The sequence below is a fragment of the Gambusia affinis genome, linkage group LG19 (assembly GCF_019740435.1).
Source record: "Gambusia affinis linkage group LG19, SWU_Gaff_1.0, whole genome shotgun sequence".
Taxonomy (NCBI): Eukaryota; Metazoa; Chordata; class Actinopteri; order Cyprinodontiformes; family Poeciliidae; genus Gambusia; species Gambusia affinis.
Genome location: NC_057886.1, coordinates 8,450,675 through 8,466,103, shown reverse-complemented (window position 1 = coordinate 8,466,103; position 15,429 = coordinate 8,450,675). Strand labels below are relative to the sequence as shown.

General features: G+C 37.3%; 1 protein-coding gene across 2 annotated transcripts in view; it reads left to right on the top strand.

The window, feature by feature from the left end:
• The window catches only part of grin2aa (glutamate receptor, ionotropic, N-methyl D-aspartate 2A, a), a 183,474-nt gene that overhangs the window by 124,404 nt on the left and 43,641 nt on the right, over positions 1-15,429 (top strand). For both annotated transcript variants that reach the window (XM_044100853.1, XM_044100854.1), the window contains one exon: positions 7,393-7,507. In XM_044100853.1, coding sequence (XP_043956788.1) covers positions 7,393-7,507 — 115 coding nt within the window. The remainder of the gene's footprint in view (positions 1-7,392; positions 7,508-15,429) is intronic.

Below are 15,429 nucleotides of genomic sequence, written 5' to 3'. Positions count from 1 at the left end.
AAAAAGGCCTTTCGATTACGTTTCTGTTGCACATATTCAAAAATTATTGCTCTACTAATTATTGCCCATTTATCTATTTATTCCTTTTTTATTTTATGCTTAAATATTACAGGTTACGAAACAAATTTTGATTATAGACATCATTTATTCAAGTTAATGCAAAAGAAGTGTTAAAATTATCATAAATAACCAATAAATTAATCAAGGAAACAAACTGTATCAAAATGTATTTGTCTCCCAAATCTAATAAGTTCTGTCAGGAACTTGCAGTAACTGTCTGTCAGCCTTTAACATCATTGTCAATATACTTTTGCCCGTGCTTTTTTGAAGAAATCCTATTCTGCCACATTGGAGGTCTGTTTAAGTTTATGTCACATCGTCTCCTTTGGATTTGAGTTCTGACTTCGACTAGGCTAATCAGACTGACTCATATTTTGGAGTCATTCAGAGGGGGACTTGTCATTGTCTTCATAATTCAACTTTTTAGTTGTGGCAAATCTCATATTTAAATATTAAATATGTAAATGTTCATCTTACATCTTATGCTAAATCATTGTATAGAGCTAATAATAAATACACAAAATATGTTAAATAATGGATACTCCAATAGGTCCATAATCATCAGACCCAAGATAACAGAGAAGTGGTTTTCTCAGGAAACCCACATACACTGATGGGGAATGCCAAATATTCAGTCAGTTGGTTCTGTGTTTCACATTCTCTGTTGCCTTAGGTTGTTAGCCAGGTGATGAGTGCCTACAGATGGTTATGTTGTGGGTGAGAGGGCTCAGCCAATAGGGCTTTGGGGGCAGGACATGAGAAACATGATTGGTCAATGCTAGGTCGAGGCAATGGGCCAGTGTGGGTTGTTAGACCTGCCAGTTTCTGTCAGGGGAATTAGGGAGACGTAGCTAAGCACACGCTCTTACACACAAAAAGGTACACAGAGGGCCTGTTTCTTTAAATCTGCTTGTATACTATTTTGGATTTAATGTCCTATGTGCTTCAAAGAAAAAATTAACAATGACATTAACCTTAACTATTTTTTAACTCAGTTTGATTGAGAATATGGATTTGAAATGACAGAGAAATTAGTTGTCTCATTGGCTTGTTAGGCCGTCAGCATCCTGTGCTTTTAGTCAAGTTTGACCTCACTCTCTTTTCACTGTGGCAGCTGAGATGATAAATCCACAGTGACACAGCTAAGATGAATATGTTTTGCAGAGTAATAAAAAAGTAAAATTAATTTAAAAAAAAATGAGACCAATGATAAATGACCAACTAAGAGAGCCGGCCAGTGACCCAATCACAACAAGTGACAGCTTGTGCTGTAGATAAAATGTGTATGTGAGTCTCTCTAGGTGTGCGGGCGTGCGTGTGTGTGTGTGCATTTTTGGAAACAAGAGAAATATCCCCTGTTAAGAGAGTGTTTGTTCGTGGCAGATTTACAGTGTTCTGTTCACCTTGCCGTTTTGAACAGTGTGCCTTAAAAGGCTTTAGCACTTATTTACCAGTGTGTGAGTGTGTGCGTGGAAAAGGTGCGGTGGTAGTACTTTGTTCTGACAGGTAATTTCAGTCTCTTGCTGTGATGTATGATGGTTAGAACTGAGCGAGCACAAACACCCACGCACACACACTCCATGCAAAAGCTGTTGCTGTCACTTGAGACGGCCCTAAACTTTTAAAAAGGAAATGAAACAATCCGTTTTTGTAAACAGGATCTGTTTGCAGTCATAAAATGTATTGTGATACTTTTATAAAATGAAAACAATAGCTACCTTGAGACAGATGTGGTTTTATATTGTTACATTGGCAACATCTACCTTTTCATCTGTAAATATGATTGAGAATAATAATGTAAATAAAATGAAGCGAATGTTTCATCCAAAAAAAAAACAAAAAAAACAACAGCATCACAAAAGAGGGGGAAAAAAGCATTTGTTTACTTTTTATGCCAAATTTTCTGCTGAGCAGGCTCACAGGGGAAATACAGAACAACACCTGCCGATTTTTATTCATTGTAATAAAGGGTCCTCTGTTGAATTCTTATAACACACACAGCAGGTACAGAAACCTTCCTGGTGGTGACTCTACTAACCTTTGTCAGAAGTATGAGAATATCTCTCTGCTCTGACACTGCTGTTTATTTTTTACACTTTCTCACCTTGAAGACTGGGGTTGTTGTCTCTCGGCAGTCCCTTGTGAAACATTGTAGCTGGCAGGAGGAAGTACGAATCAAAAAAAAAAAAAAAAAACATGATGTGATTACTTTTAAGAAACGCAAATAAACTAATATACGGCAATTCTCACTACAACAATAAAATACAATAAATTTAGTTCAAATAAAGCATATTGCGTACTGCTTTTCATAGTACTTTTATAAATTGCGTACAATTTCGTGCATGCTCTCCTTTCTGCTGTTTATGGAGAAACAGTAGATTTGTAAACAGCTGCAATTAGCTTGATACTTCATCAGGGAGAGGTACACAGCTCGAAAGCTAATGTTTAAGACAGCATTAGTTCACAATAATAGGAATGATATATGGGACTCAATTAGTTTCCACGACATGACTGAAGATTTTTTGGCATCCAGAACTTTTCCAGACAAGTTTGTCTTTCTTGTTAAGGGAGGGATGAGTGTGATAACCTTCTTCCAGCCATCTGATCAGCAGTGCACAGAAACAGATATGGCAAAGACACAATTATGTATTGCTCCGACTGGAAAAAGCCAGAAAAGCCCCCCAAAAAACTTTAGTATTTCTGCCTCTTTCTGTGTGAAATCAGTAGAATTTGAAAAGAACAGCATGAAAGTGATACTAATTGTAATCGCTAATGCAGTTTGTGAAACCTTCTCTGTTTTTGCAAACGAAAACATAAGGTTTCTCAAAAGCATTTTAAATGAACCAAAATTGCGTACTTTTTTGTTTATCTTGTGAGCTGGATTTGTCATTAAACTCCTCTTAAAAGCATGCTTTTAATACATTTTTGAATAGACATCAGCCTATGATTACACAGCCGATTGGTGTTGTAAACATGGAGAATTTTCTTATGTTTGAATAGATTCTCTTGTTTCTCTCTCACAGGCATAGCATGTGCATTTGTCGGCGTCATAGATCTCAAGTGCTCTGACAGTGTACATCATTGCTCTGACTATCTCTTGTCTTAACAAGGATAAATGTCTCCATCTCTGACGCAGGCTGCCTTGCGCAGATCATCTTATCATCCTTGTAGAGAGAACCCCCGCTTCAGGAGCGCTGCCTCAAATGAAATGCAAAGCTCTTATCATAATGTAAACCACAAACTGAAATGGGTTTTTTATTGTCAGTTCAATTCATAAACTGACATCGTGAAAATAATATCAAGGCACTTTACAGGATACAACTCAATGTAACCATGCAGTTAAGTAAGTACAGTCTAAAGGAAGTCAGTTTAGTTTGTACTGATTTGAAATCAAGATAGTGTTGAGATGAAATTGATTGAAATGTAGAAAAAAGTGTTGCTAACAAGTAAAATATTTAAATAGGAAAAACATGTCCACCTAATAAAGTTATTATTGTTTGTCACTTGCAGTGTTTTTACAAGAAGAGAATGTGCAAACGTTATCACTGTTTGGGGAGAAAAAAACCCCACAAATGACAATTTTTTTTTAGGCTTTCTTCTGTCTACTGTCTCATGCTAAGCTTACTTTAGCTGATTAGCCCCACCCACTCATCTTCCACTTCACTTTTTACAATCACTTATACGCCAAAATTGGAAGAAAGGAGCAAGAAATAACTCTGCGGATATTTTTACCCCAACCTTGTTGAAGGATAGTCCTCTTCCTTTCCTGCCATGCATTCTTTCCATCTCTTTCATTCGGCCTCATTCATCTTCCAACCCATTCTCATTCCTGTGGGTGCTCCATCTTTGCTGTCTCCCCACGTCTGCAACCTCTTCCTTCCCCCTGAAGAATAAGGAGGCTACAGATACCGAGATGGTTGGACAATAAAAAATAAAAAAAAGACTGGACAATCACTTTAGTGTAGGTGGCAGAACTAATGGGGCAACATGGAGTGCTGTTGATGTGTGGAACATGGTTGTCTGTGTTTATGTGTGAGCAGAAATATTCATCCAGGTTGGATGGGGGTCAGTTTGAAACAAACACACTTAAGTCTGTGTCCGTATCCTAGCAACACCCGGTCGGTCCACCTGTTCTGTGGGCCTTTGCCAGAAAAGGAGTCCTACATAAGCACTCTGTTATATATTTAATAAAAGCATACAACAGTAGTGTTACAGTAGCTTAAATTTAAAGGACTTTCGGTGTAAATTAATTCATTTCTTTTTTTATATTTCTAGAAATTCAAAGCCTGATCTATTTTAATGACAGACTATTAATTTGATGGTTTGATTTTTTTCTCTTACTATTTTTTAACAGGGAGATTTTACCATTATTGACTAAGTTGCTCAAACAAAAACTTTTGCACTCGCAGGATGCTACGTTTCTAGGTTATTTCTAAACAGACAAAATAAGCACCTTAAAATCAAATACTTTTGCTCAGCACTGTATTCTTCCTTACAAAACAAATAATTGTACTTATAAAATGAATTCATTCTCAAATTGAATGAACACGTGGGCATCATTTAGCACCAAACACTCTGTCAATAGTCTGCGCCCCATGCACTATCAATATAGTATTTTTTTTTTAATGAGCTATGGTGCCAGAGGTAGTCTGTCTAAAACAGCTTCTGGATAAACTAAGCAGAATGGAAGGTAGTTTTAAATTAGAATGTGTGTTATGGCACAGAGTCTTTTTGGGGCAATTTATATAAAAAATATTTCTTAACTGCTCTCTCACAAACTGAAGATTATGAATCTCATGCTCTAAGATTTTAAGACCAAAAGCATGTCAACACACTGAGCAAAGACACTTCAAGCTGCCGTGCAAGCATTTTATGATAGATTTCTACTTTTTTTTCCCCCATTCAACTTAAAAACATTTTTTGTGACTCTCGCCAGCTTGACACTGCAAAAAGGTCCTTTCCACAATGTCCTAAATGAAACACCTCACCTGCTGCATTCCTCTGTGGCTTTGTACCATCACACTGGGGCACATGCTCCATTTAGAAGTCCGCCCTGTCGCCTGTTCTCAAGACGTATCAGAGGAGGAAGGAAAATCAGAGCAAACTCCTCTGTGTCGTACAGGAGCGCTGACAGAGGGAGTAAAGGAGATGGAGTAGCGAAGGACAGTTATAATTAATGTGGAGCCTGTGTGGACCCAAGAATATCTCCCTACTGCCCTCCATCTTAGCTAATGTGACCTGCCATATGGGTCAACCATTACAATCTGTGTATGTGCGTTATGTCTTACGACTAACGGTGGCTATAGGTAAAGTATAATATGTGGATCAAAGTCAAGTGATTCTGTGAAATAAGTTGACCAGTTGATTATTTTCCCAAATTTACAAACAGACTTCCGGAGATTTAACCAAAGGAAAAATAAATGAAAAAAAAAAAAAGAAAAACCTTTTTGGGCAAATTAACAAGAAAAACTACATGTTAGACAATCTGCACTCAGATTGATAAGATAATAAAATTCCTTAATTAACAACAGGCCCACCTTTATCACCATGGATAAAACATAAATTGTGCTTTACACTTTAGAAAAATTAAATAATAAATCATATTTCTTCAGTTCGATCAATAATCTTCCTATCTGTAAGCCGCCATAGTGCAGATGTCATTCTCGAGTACATGCTGTCAGATTAGGACTACATCAGTCCCATGGAATCCTCGCTCTCATTCAGATGAAGACATCCACTTTTTTTTTATTGCTTTGCATCAAAAGGCCAAAAAACCCAACTTTTAGAAAACAGTAGATGAAAAATTATTTGCCCTAAAACAGATTTATTCAATTTTGTTCACATCGCAAAATAAAATTGTGATAACTGTCAAAGATGACCTGAGTGAATACAAAAAGCAATTTCAAGTTTTGATTGAAATGTATTTAAGCTACAAAATTGCTATCCAAACCAGCTTGGCTCTATGTGAAAAAGTAATTGCCCTGTAAGTCTAGCTGGCTGGCTGTGTTACCCTTGGCAGCGACATTTGAAAGTTAAACATTTGTGATGACTGGCAATGAGTTTTGGCCCACTTTTCTTGTTTTAATTTAGCCAGTTTGGACTTTTAAATCAAGAAACATCTGTTCAAGGTCATATTTTAGCATCCCAAATTGATTTAAGTTTAGACTTTGATTAGGCCCCTCCAGAACCAGAAACTTTGGTTTTTATGCCTCATTGTTTGTACTTATTTATTATTCAGATCATATTCATTCTGTGTAATACTAATAGTATTGCTTTTTAAGATATAACACAATGGCAAGAGATTGTGCTTCAGTATTTTCTTATTAAGACCAAATTTTATGGTTCCAATAATGACTTTAAGTCATTCAGATTCCAGAAGAGGCAAAGAAGCATTAGATCGCTACAACACCACCACCATGTTTGACTGTCAATATGTTACCTATTTGAAATTCTGTTCACACCAGTTTTAGCAACACATACGCTGTCTAAAATGTTTTGATTTTCTCCTGTCCATCTAAATAATATTTTGTGAAGGATCATGAAAATATTTTTGGCTGATTATAGTGAGTTTTTGGTCAGCAGTGATTTTAGCTTTAGACCTTTCCAAAGAATATCTTTTGGCTCAGTCTCTTTTTTGGTTGATGAATTGTGAGCACTGACCTTGACCCAGGTTTATGTGGCTTACTGTGGTTTAGATCATATTTGTGCATTTTGAAATCTTAAATTCTTTTACGTTCTTGGAGTAATTTTTGTTGGTTGGACCCTTCTGCAAAAAGCTTCACAGCTGTTCCCTCTGACCTTAGAAAAGTTTTCATAACACTTTCCTGGATTTTAGATGTCAACAAGTTCACTTGTAATTTGTTTTTGAATTTCTTTAGATTTAGGTTTGTTTCTTTTTGTGATCTTCATGCAGCCAGACAGGTTCTGCTAAAGTTTTGTCTTGATTATATAGACCAGACTGCAATGAGGCCTGGATTTGCTTAATAAAGTTAAAGTTAAAAAAAATAAATAAATAAAATAAAGCCACACTTAATTCGTAATTTAACAAGGACATTTATGTATGTTTCACACACAGCCATAATAATTTGGATTACTTTTTTTTCTTTAATTAAATAATTATTTGAAAATGGCTTTTTATTATTTTCATATTTTTTAGCTGTTTAATTACTTTAATTTTGAATGAAAGTTATAGTCCAAGCAAAATGCATAACTTGTAGACAGTAAATTTATGTTTCTGATGATAATTTGTCCTTATTTAATTTCCCCCTCCTCTCTTGCCCTTCTCATCCTCTCCCCCTAATCTTCTTAATTATCCGCGCCTTTTGCTCTCAGGTACATGATGAACGTGACATGGGATGGCAGGGACTTGTCATTCACAGAGGATGGCTACCAAGAATACCCAAAGCTTGTCGTCATTGTTCTCAATAAAGAGAGAGAGTGGGAAAAGGTAAGACCCGCATGTATCTTAGCTCGGCCTTGTATTGCTTGCATACTGCAGTTCCCACCTAATGTTATGCAAAACACCAATCTTTGTGCCATTTTTCATTCACACGCACATTGCTGGAGTTTGTTTGAATATTTGAATAATAGGGGATTTGACCATTTTGCCTGTGCCTTGGAGAAAGCTGGATTTCCTGTTGCATGTCATATACCCTTCATCAAGCAACGTCAAACTCCAAGTCCACTGGATTAGTGCTGTTAAAGCTGTTATTTATATGATATAAACCTGTTTTACATAAATTTAGTGAACATATAAGTATTATTTTTATTTCCACCAAAAAAAAAAAAACTAACATTAAAGTGCTACAAGCCAACAGACTACATTTAGTACAAGATGCAAATTTCCTTAAATATCCAAAATACCAGTTCAGCATTGCATTTGAAGCGTCTTATGCCGTAGTGTGTCTAACTCTTTTCCAGATAAGCCACACTGTTACAGATTATTTTCTTATCAAAAATGTAAATTAAATAGGGCAGTTTCAATACATCATAGACAACATGTGGCACATTGGTAATTTATGCAAGTATTTCACAAATGTCATCGGCAAGACTCTAAATTGATGTAATTTAGATTCATACTTTTATCATGCAGAAGCCCTGTCTGTGCAGATGAAGAATTATTAATCTCATCTTACCAAATGACTGGATGTGGACATGCAATATACACACCGGGGCCTATAAATGGTACACTTACCTAATACACGTGACAGAAATTTAGTGTTTCTCAAAATACGCAACTTTTTTTTTTTTTTTAATCTTTGGAAAAAAAAACTTTGTAAATATGAAAATATTTGTAAATTCTAAATATGTCAACATGCATGGCAGGAGTGTGAGAGCAACTTATATTCTTGTCATACCTTGAATTTGAAATTGTTGCAGTGAATAAAAAAAATAGATGAAAGAGATTAATGCCCCACGAGGGCATTAATTCTTTTTTAAGAACACAAATTATTGAAGGTTACCATTAAACTACTGCGTGAAGAATTTATTTGGCTAATCAAGCTTAAATCATATAAATGGAAATCTTTAGTCAGTTGTTGTTCTGTTAGTCAGTGTGTCTGGTGGTAGGAAGGTCACTTCTACTGGCCAACAATAGCATTACACTTTAGTGTGCTAAATTATGGACTTCGTGTCTCCGACCCTGTGCCTACTACTTTTATAAACTGGATGGAACAGTATATTGTTTTCACTTTGTTTCATCCAAAAACCAACACATAAAATCTGTGTTTACCGCATGCTAAAATTTAAACTGGCAAGTTATCTTAGGAAAAATAAAAAATAAAAAAATAACATTGTATTTGAAACTTTATTTAAAAAAATACGCTGTTGATCAGTGACCTCTTTTAAAAATAGGGCTATGGATTTCCTTAAAGGACTAGTGTGTGGAAGGCGGTTTGATAAATGGCCACTGTAAACGCCATTCTAGATGTTGTAATGGACTTTAAATGGCAGTCATGCATCTTTATACCTACATTGGGCTTCCTCACTCTTGCTCAAATATCTTATAGTTAATACCCCAATAATTCACGCTGTGGAATGGGAGAAGGGACAAGTTTCAGAGTATAAGTAAAAGAGGTGTAGATACAGAGAAGAGCTTAATAGCAAGAAAGGAAAGATTGATTGTAAATTAGTTTTATCCTGTTTGTTTTCATCCCCTCTGTCAGATTATCCAACTTTTTGGCATTTTTTTAAAAATCCGCTGCACTCACTTTCTTTTCTGAGTCTTAACTTTTTACTCTATAGTTCCATATTTTTCCACCCTCCTCCTCCTTCCTGTCCTCCTTCACTATCCGTCTCTAAGCCCAATAATCCGCGCACTCTGATGCTGGGCTCTCTTATAGCACCTCAGAGCAGAGTTAATCAAAACCTGAGATGTCTGTTATCAGGTTGGCAAAGGGTCACCGCTCTCTTGTGTGTGCATGGGCGTATTTTTTGCGGCTTAGCACTGGTAATCAACAGAAACACTATTGGTGAAATTTGTGCTGCAATCAGTCTGATATACCTTAAGTTATATCTTCTTGTGTGTCCTCTGTTTGGAGCAACTTGCACAGTGTTCAACAACTTTTTGGAGCAGCTTTGTCATATTTCACGCCAACATACACACAAACCTTTGTAAGTGTGTTGAGGACAAGTAGTGTGTCTTGAACAGAGAGTCTATGAAATTGATCCGTGCCACTTCTCTGTGGTGCAGAAAATTACTCTGAAACCCAAAGAGACACACCAGCACCTAAAGTGGAAACATAATTGGGAGCTTTTCAAAATCAGTGGCAAAACAAGTGAATTGCATGATGATGATCAAGAGGGGGAATAATTATGTATATTCACTAAAATATAGATATGCACAAAAAATATTGAATGTGTTCTTTTGGGGTGCAAGATGTATGTGGAGGGAAAAGAGTGCAATACCAAATGATCGGGAAGGGAACAGAGATAAAGAGTTTGGGTTAGGTAGTGAGAGGAAATGAGTGCGAGAATGACATCGGCAATGCATCAAAAATAGTGAAACATGAGGCACGTTAATAAAAAAGGAAGTGAAAGCTTTGTGTTTATTTCAACACCTGCAAATGTTTAGCACTCACATGTTTGAAACATCCACATGTGCTTCTCCCTGTAACATTATTAAACTACTGCTGTGGTTTGAACTTAATAAGTTCAGGGACATCTAGCATAATCCCCACACATTAAAATAATGAAAAGGTATTTGATCCTCTTAAGCCACTTTAATGGGGACACCTTGCTGAGGACTGTGTTGAACTCCTTTATATACTGCATAGTTATTCAAAGAGTAGAGTCAAAAAATCTATCAGGAACATTCCTGAGAAATTTTGGACCGTTTCGGTAACCCCATGCAGGTTTGCGAATTCTTCCGTTCCGCCATCTCACAGGCACCCTATTAGCTTGAAATCTGGTGACTTGGGTGTATTTGGGTAGGGGCTTTGTCCTTTAAGACATGCTCAGTGGTGGATTTGAAACCATACATAAAGTCTGCCCAAAAACTTACAGCACTTACACTACCACCCTCATCAACATAAAGTCAGACAGATACATGCATTGCTTTCCCAGGATTTTATTGTCTAATTTTGGTGAAACTGTGTAATTCTCCTGTTCTTAGCTGACAGGAGATGCACTTGTTGTGTTCTATTGGGTTTGAGCTGTTGCGGCCTTTCTCACATTGCTAACCCGTAATATATTTTCTTCCAAAAAGTTGCTGCTCACTGAATACTTTCTCTTATTTGAGCCATTCTAATGGAATGGTTGTGCATTAAAATTCCTCTACTTCAGCAATTTCTTAAATACACAAACATATGTTTAGGGCCGCAATGACAACTACCCAGTTACCCAAGTTAGAAAAATGCCTGTAACTGTAGCTGGTTAAGTCCAGGTTCGGGTGACTACCTGAAGATGGAGAATGACGGAGCTTTTTCATCAATGGATTGTTTTTTTTTACAGGGAAATTTCAAGATGACAATGCCAGGATTTATCGGGCAGAAATTGTGAAAGAGTGTTTCTGGGACCATGAGACACCGTTTTCCCACATGGACGAACCTTCACAGAGTTCTTACCTTAACGCCATTGAGAATAGTCAAAGTTAAAGGTGGTCCAAAGAGTGTGGGACCTGTTTTTTGTTTTTCTTTTTGTTGGCAGTTGCCTTTTTAACCAGACAGTCTATATGCAGTACATAAACAAAGTATGTATGTACAAATTTCCATATTGAAAACAGTGCACGTTGCTTTATTATGGCTAAAAATGTTATAAATAATAACCACACCTTCAAAAAAAGTTTGTGTTTTGTATATAACTTTACTAATTAAATGAGAAGACTGTACTTAGCTTATAGAGCAACTTTTGTTCCAGCACAGTGGATGGAGAATGCAAATTGCTTCTGAAACTGCCACAGAGTTTGCATCCAGTTCACAAAATAATTATTACAGACAACAAGGGATTTGTGCTTGAAGAATCACAATATGGAGCACAGACACACACGGAACCCATGCGCACACACCCACATTTCCAGGTCGACACATAATCACAGGAAGGCTTTTTTACATGCAGCCGTCACTGTTCTTTGAATCTCAATAAAAGAACTGCACTTGAAAGGGAAAAACAGTATAAATCAGTGATTAGAGTCTTCTCTCACTCTTCCTCTTTCTCTGTGCCCTCGTTTTGCACTCACAGACGCTGGCTCTCACGCGCACCGTGACGCAAGCCGGCGGACGCAGCACACATGCAGTCCCCCGCGCACGCGTTCACAGAGGAACACTCAAAGCAAGGGCTGGAGCGGGAGAAGCAGAATCCATTTTACCGACGTAATTTTGTCTGACAGGAGTGACAGATACTGTTTTATGACTGAATGGGTTTCTCCACGCTATTAGGAACTCATGCTCCCATAATGCATCTTGCCACAGTGATAACTCTCCCCGTGAGACTGGCATAGAGAAGGAGCCTTGAACATAGTTTTTGTTTATGTTTTGATTGATTTTATATTTTCTGCCTTGATTAGACTGGTTTTGGTGTATTACAGCATTTGACAGTCAAATGCAGCACTGTTGAAAGCTGAAGTGACGAAAATACATATTTTAGAATTGATACATAGAAGAGAATATACTTTATTCATATCTATTCTTTGTTTTCATACAAATGTCACACTTAGCTTGAAATCAAAATACAGTGCACTGAAGATTAGAATAAAATTGTCCAGAAAAAAATCGACCTATCATGGCTCTTAATCTCTTTGCTTCCTACAATGCAGTAATCCCTCCAGCCCTATCACTTTAACCTCCCACTGCCCTGACTGTCAGATCACATCCATACATTTTTTGCAACAGTCTTAGCATTGTGTGCATGTAATATGTGGTATTATGTCCAAGCAGATTCAGCGTTCTATCTCTCTCTCTCTGATGGTCGATAAACTCAAGCCCTCCTCCTTTCTGGGCATTAATTTATAAACCTTCTTTCTTTAATTAGAGAGAAGAAGACACTGGGGAAGGCAGGAGGGATGATGAGAGCAGCAGGACAGAGAGGGGGAATGCTGAAGTCAGCTTCTTTGTTCTTTCTTCTTCCTCATCATCCTCTCATTTTGCAAAGCGTCTTCCAAGAATATTTGACTCGCTTTGTTACTAGATTATACTATTGACTGAACTGATCAAAGATTATTCAATTGTGCCCATCACACTTGTTATAAATGTGCATGAGAGTACTTCATGAGTGCACCAAACAGGCACAACATTATGACCACTGAATACACCTGATGATCTCCCTGATAGTGCACGATACAGGCTGGAATTCACACCATCTTGTGAAAACCATTTTCTCACCTTCATTTCAGTCTTCAGACTCATTTATTCACAAAACGAGTTTGGCCGTTTCTAACACTGTCATGCGTCGCTGCCTTGATGCTTTCAGTACTTTCATTAAGTTGACGTGATTGTAAAGCAATCTGGCCACTTGACGGCAGTTCTGGGTTAATTTTGGAAGAAAATGGTGAACTCACTAATGGAAATCTTGATAATGTACATTCTGCGGAAAAGGCGTCGAAAGAAGCGACAGATTAGAGAGAGGTGGTCTGAGCAGGCATTGCAGTTTCTGTCTCCTTCATCTCTTTTGCTGATTGTGTAACTGAACTGCTGGACTTTACTGTATTATAGTCCAGCTTGGTCCAATCCAGATGCAGCCCTGTTCTGCTCATCTGTCCCTTCTTCACATAGTATACCTTTAAATTGTGTTCAAAAGGAAGTTGAGTGCTGTTCTAATCTGCACCTCATGAAAAATAATATGTAGCATTAGAATCAACCTTGCAGATAAATGTGTCCTTATCCATTGGATTGTTAGTGAACTCATAAAATGAACAATGTGCAACATATTAGCATCCTGATTGGCATCAGCACATGTTACAGTGAGCCAGTTATTATATAGGCAATGAGCAATAATAGATCATATTTTACCACAGTATTAAATAAGCATGATTTAAGGTGAAGCACAGGAAGTAACGGCATTTTTATAGTTGGCATCAATGTATTGAGTTTGACTAATTTATCAATTACTGATAAAGAGACAAGCAGCTTTTGGTCACTGTCAATAAAAAACAACCTTTGTATCCAAACCTTCAAATGTGACGGGGAAGATCTTGGGTAACATAAGAGGTGTTTAGTTTATACAAGTAGATGCAACTTAGCTGCAAAATTGTTGGATTACTCTTCCTGAGTTTTCGAAGTCTGAGATGCATTTCTTTGGAGCCATTCTTGAGGCACAGATTAATTCAGCTAGTGTTTCCACTTTGAATCAGCGCATCTAGTTCAGGGTCACATTTGGTCTCTTTGCTACCTGGTTGGTAGATGACCTCCTTTCCTATTCTGCAGTTTTGCTGATCTAGCCTTTTTGGCAAGTTTCTAAAGTCATTTACATAATTCCAAAAGCCTTAAGTTATGCATAAACAAACAAGAAATAAATCACAGTGAGTTGAGACTTTTGTAAGGCACCTGCGTAATGTAATTTAATGTTGTGAAAAATGACGACACACATTTATTATCATTATTGTAGTTGTGACGCACAGTGACGTGCCAGTGCTTTTGTCTTTCTTATTCACCCTAAACCTCCCTGCTATTTCCTTCATCACTAGTCCCTTTTCCTACTGACACAAGCATGTGTGTCTGTAGACGCAGTCACTCACATGTGAAATGCAAAACAGCTGGGCTAAGACAGATAGCCAAAAGCGGACAATCTCCAGAGACTGAAGGTGACACACCAGAGAACCGCACCTCGACATACTGTCTTGCTTCTCTCTCTCTCTTTGACACAATTTTCTACACACACACACACGCCCGCCCACGCGCACTCTTAGGGCTGCAGCTGACAGCAGAGTGAGCTGTTGACAGTCTTGGAGGCTAACAGTGGAGAAGAGACTCTAATCCCTGTCAAAGGGTAGAAAACCACTCAAAGCAAAACAATTAAAATGCTAATTTCATTTCCTCCTCTCTGCTTGCCTGTTAATGACTTAGCCAAGCATGTGGGCTCAGAACCGGCAGCGTGTGAGTGTTTATGTGTTCATAGGTAAAAGCACCATTATATGACTGCAGGGTCAAAGGGGAGGCCAGATTAAAACTGATCCGTGAATCATGTGTGTAAAAGTGCCAAGTGGGTACTTTGAAAAAAGAAGGGAAAAAAACACAACTACTAATTTGAGATATAATTGCCGACCAACAGCTGGTAGGTTGGCTAGAATTTTTTCAACAAATGGACTACAAAAAAGATGAATCCCAAATTTACTTCATTGAGGAAATGTTGACTAAGCTTTTTAATTTTTGTCTTTAAAGGTATCTGTTCCTGAATATGTAAGTGAATCATCTCTAATACTGTCATATTAGGCACCTATCCAAACTAAACAACTCCACCATTCCAGCATGTGGTAAAGTAATCAGGCAATATTCAGCATCCAGAGAATATAGACTTATTACACCAATATTCATGAAAAAATGAGAGTTTGTCACACAGACAAACAAAATGTCTTCTGGAGGAAAGGTCTTCTCATCAGATAAAGCAAAGGTTGGACTTCTTTGCTACAATGAGAAAATATTTGTTTGGAAGTGTCCAGGTGAGGCTTTCAAACTTAAGAATATTAAATAAATATATGGTGGTTGTAGCATCATCTTGTAGGTCTATTTCACTGCAAGTGGTATTAGTGAATTGAAAACATTGAATGGAAAAATGCAGATGGAAAAACTAGCCTCAAACTCTTCAGCTTATTCTCAAATCAACATCTTGACAGTTTTGTCTCCAATAGGATAGGGATCTCTGACAGACATCAGAACAGATTTAAAATTGGATAAAGAAGGAACGACTTAAGATTCTAGACTTCTTGACATCTAAACTATT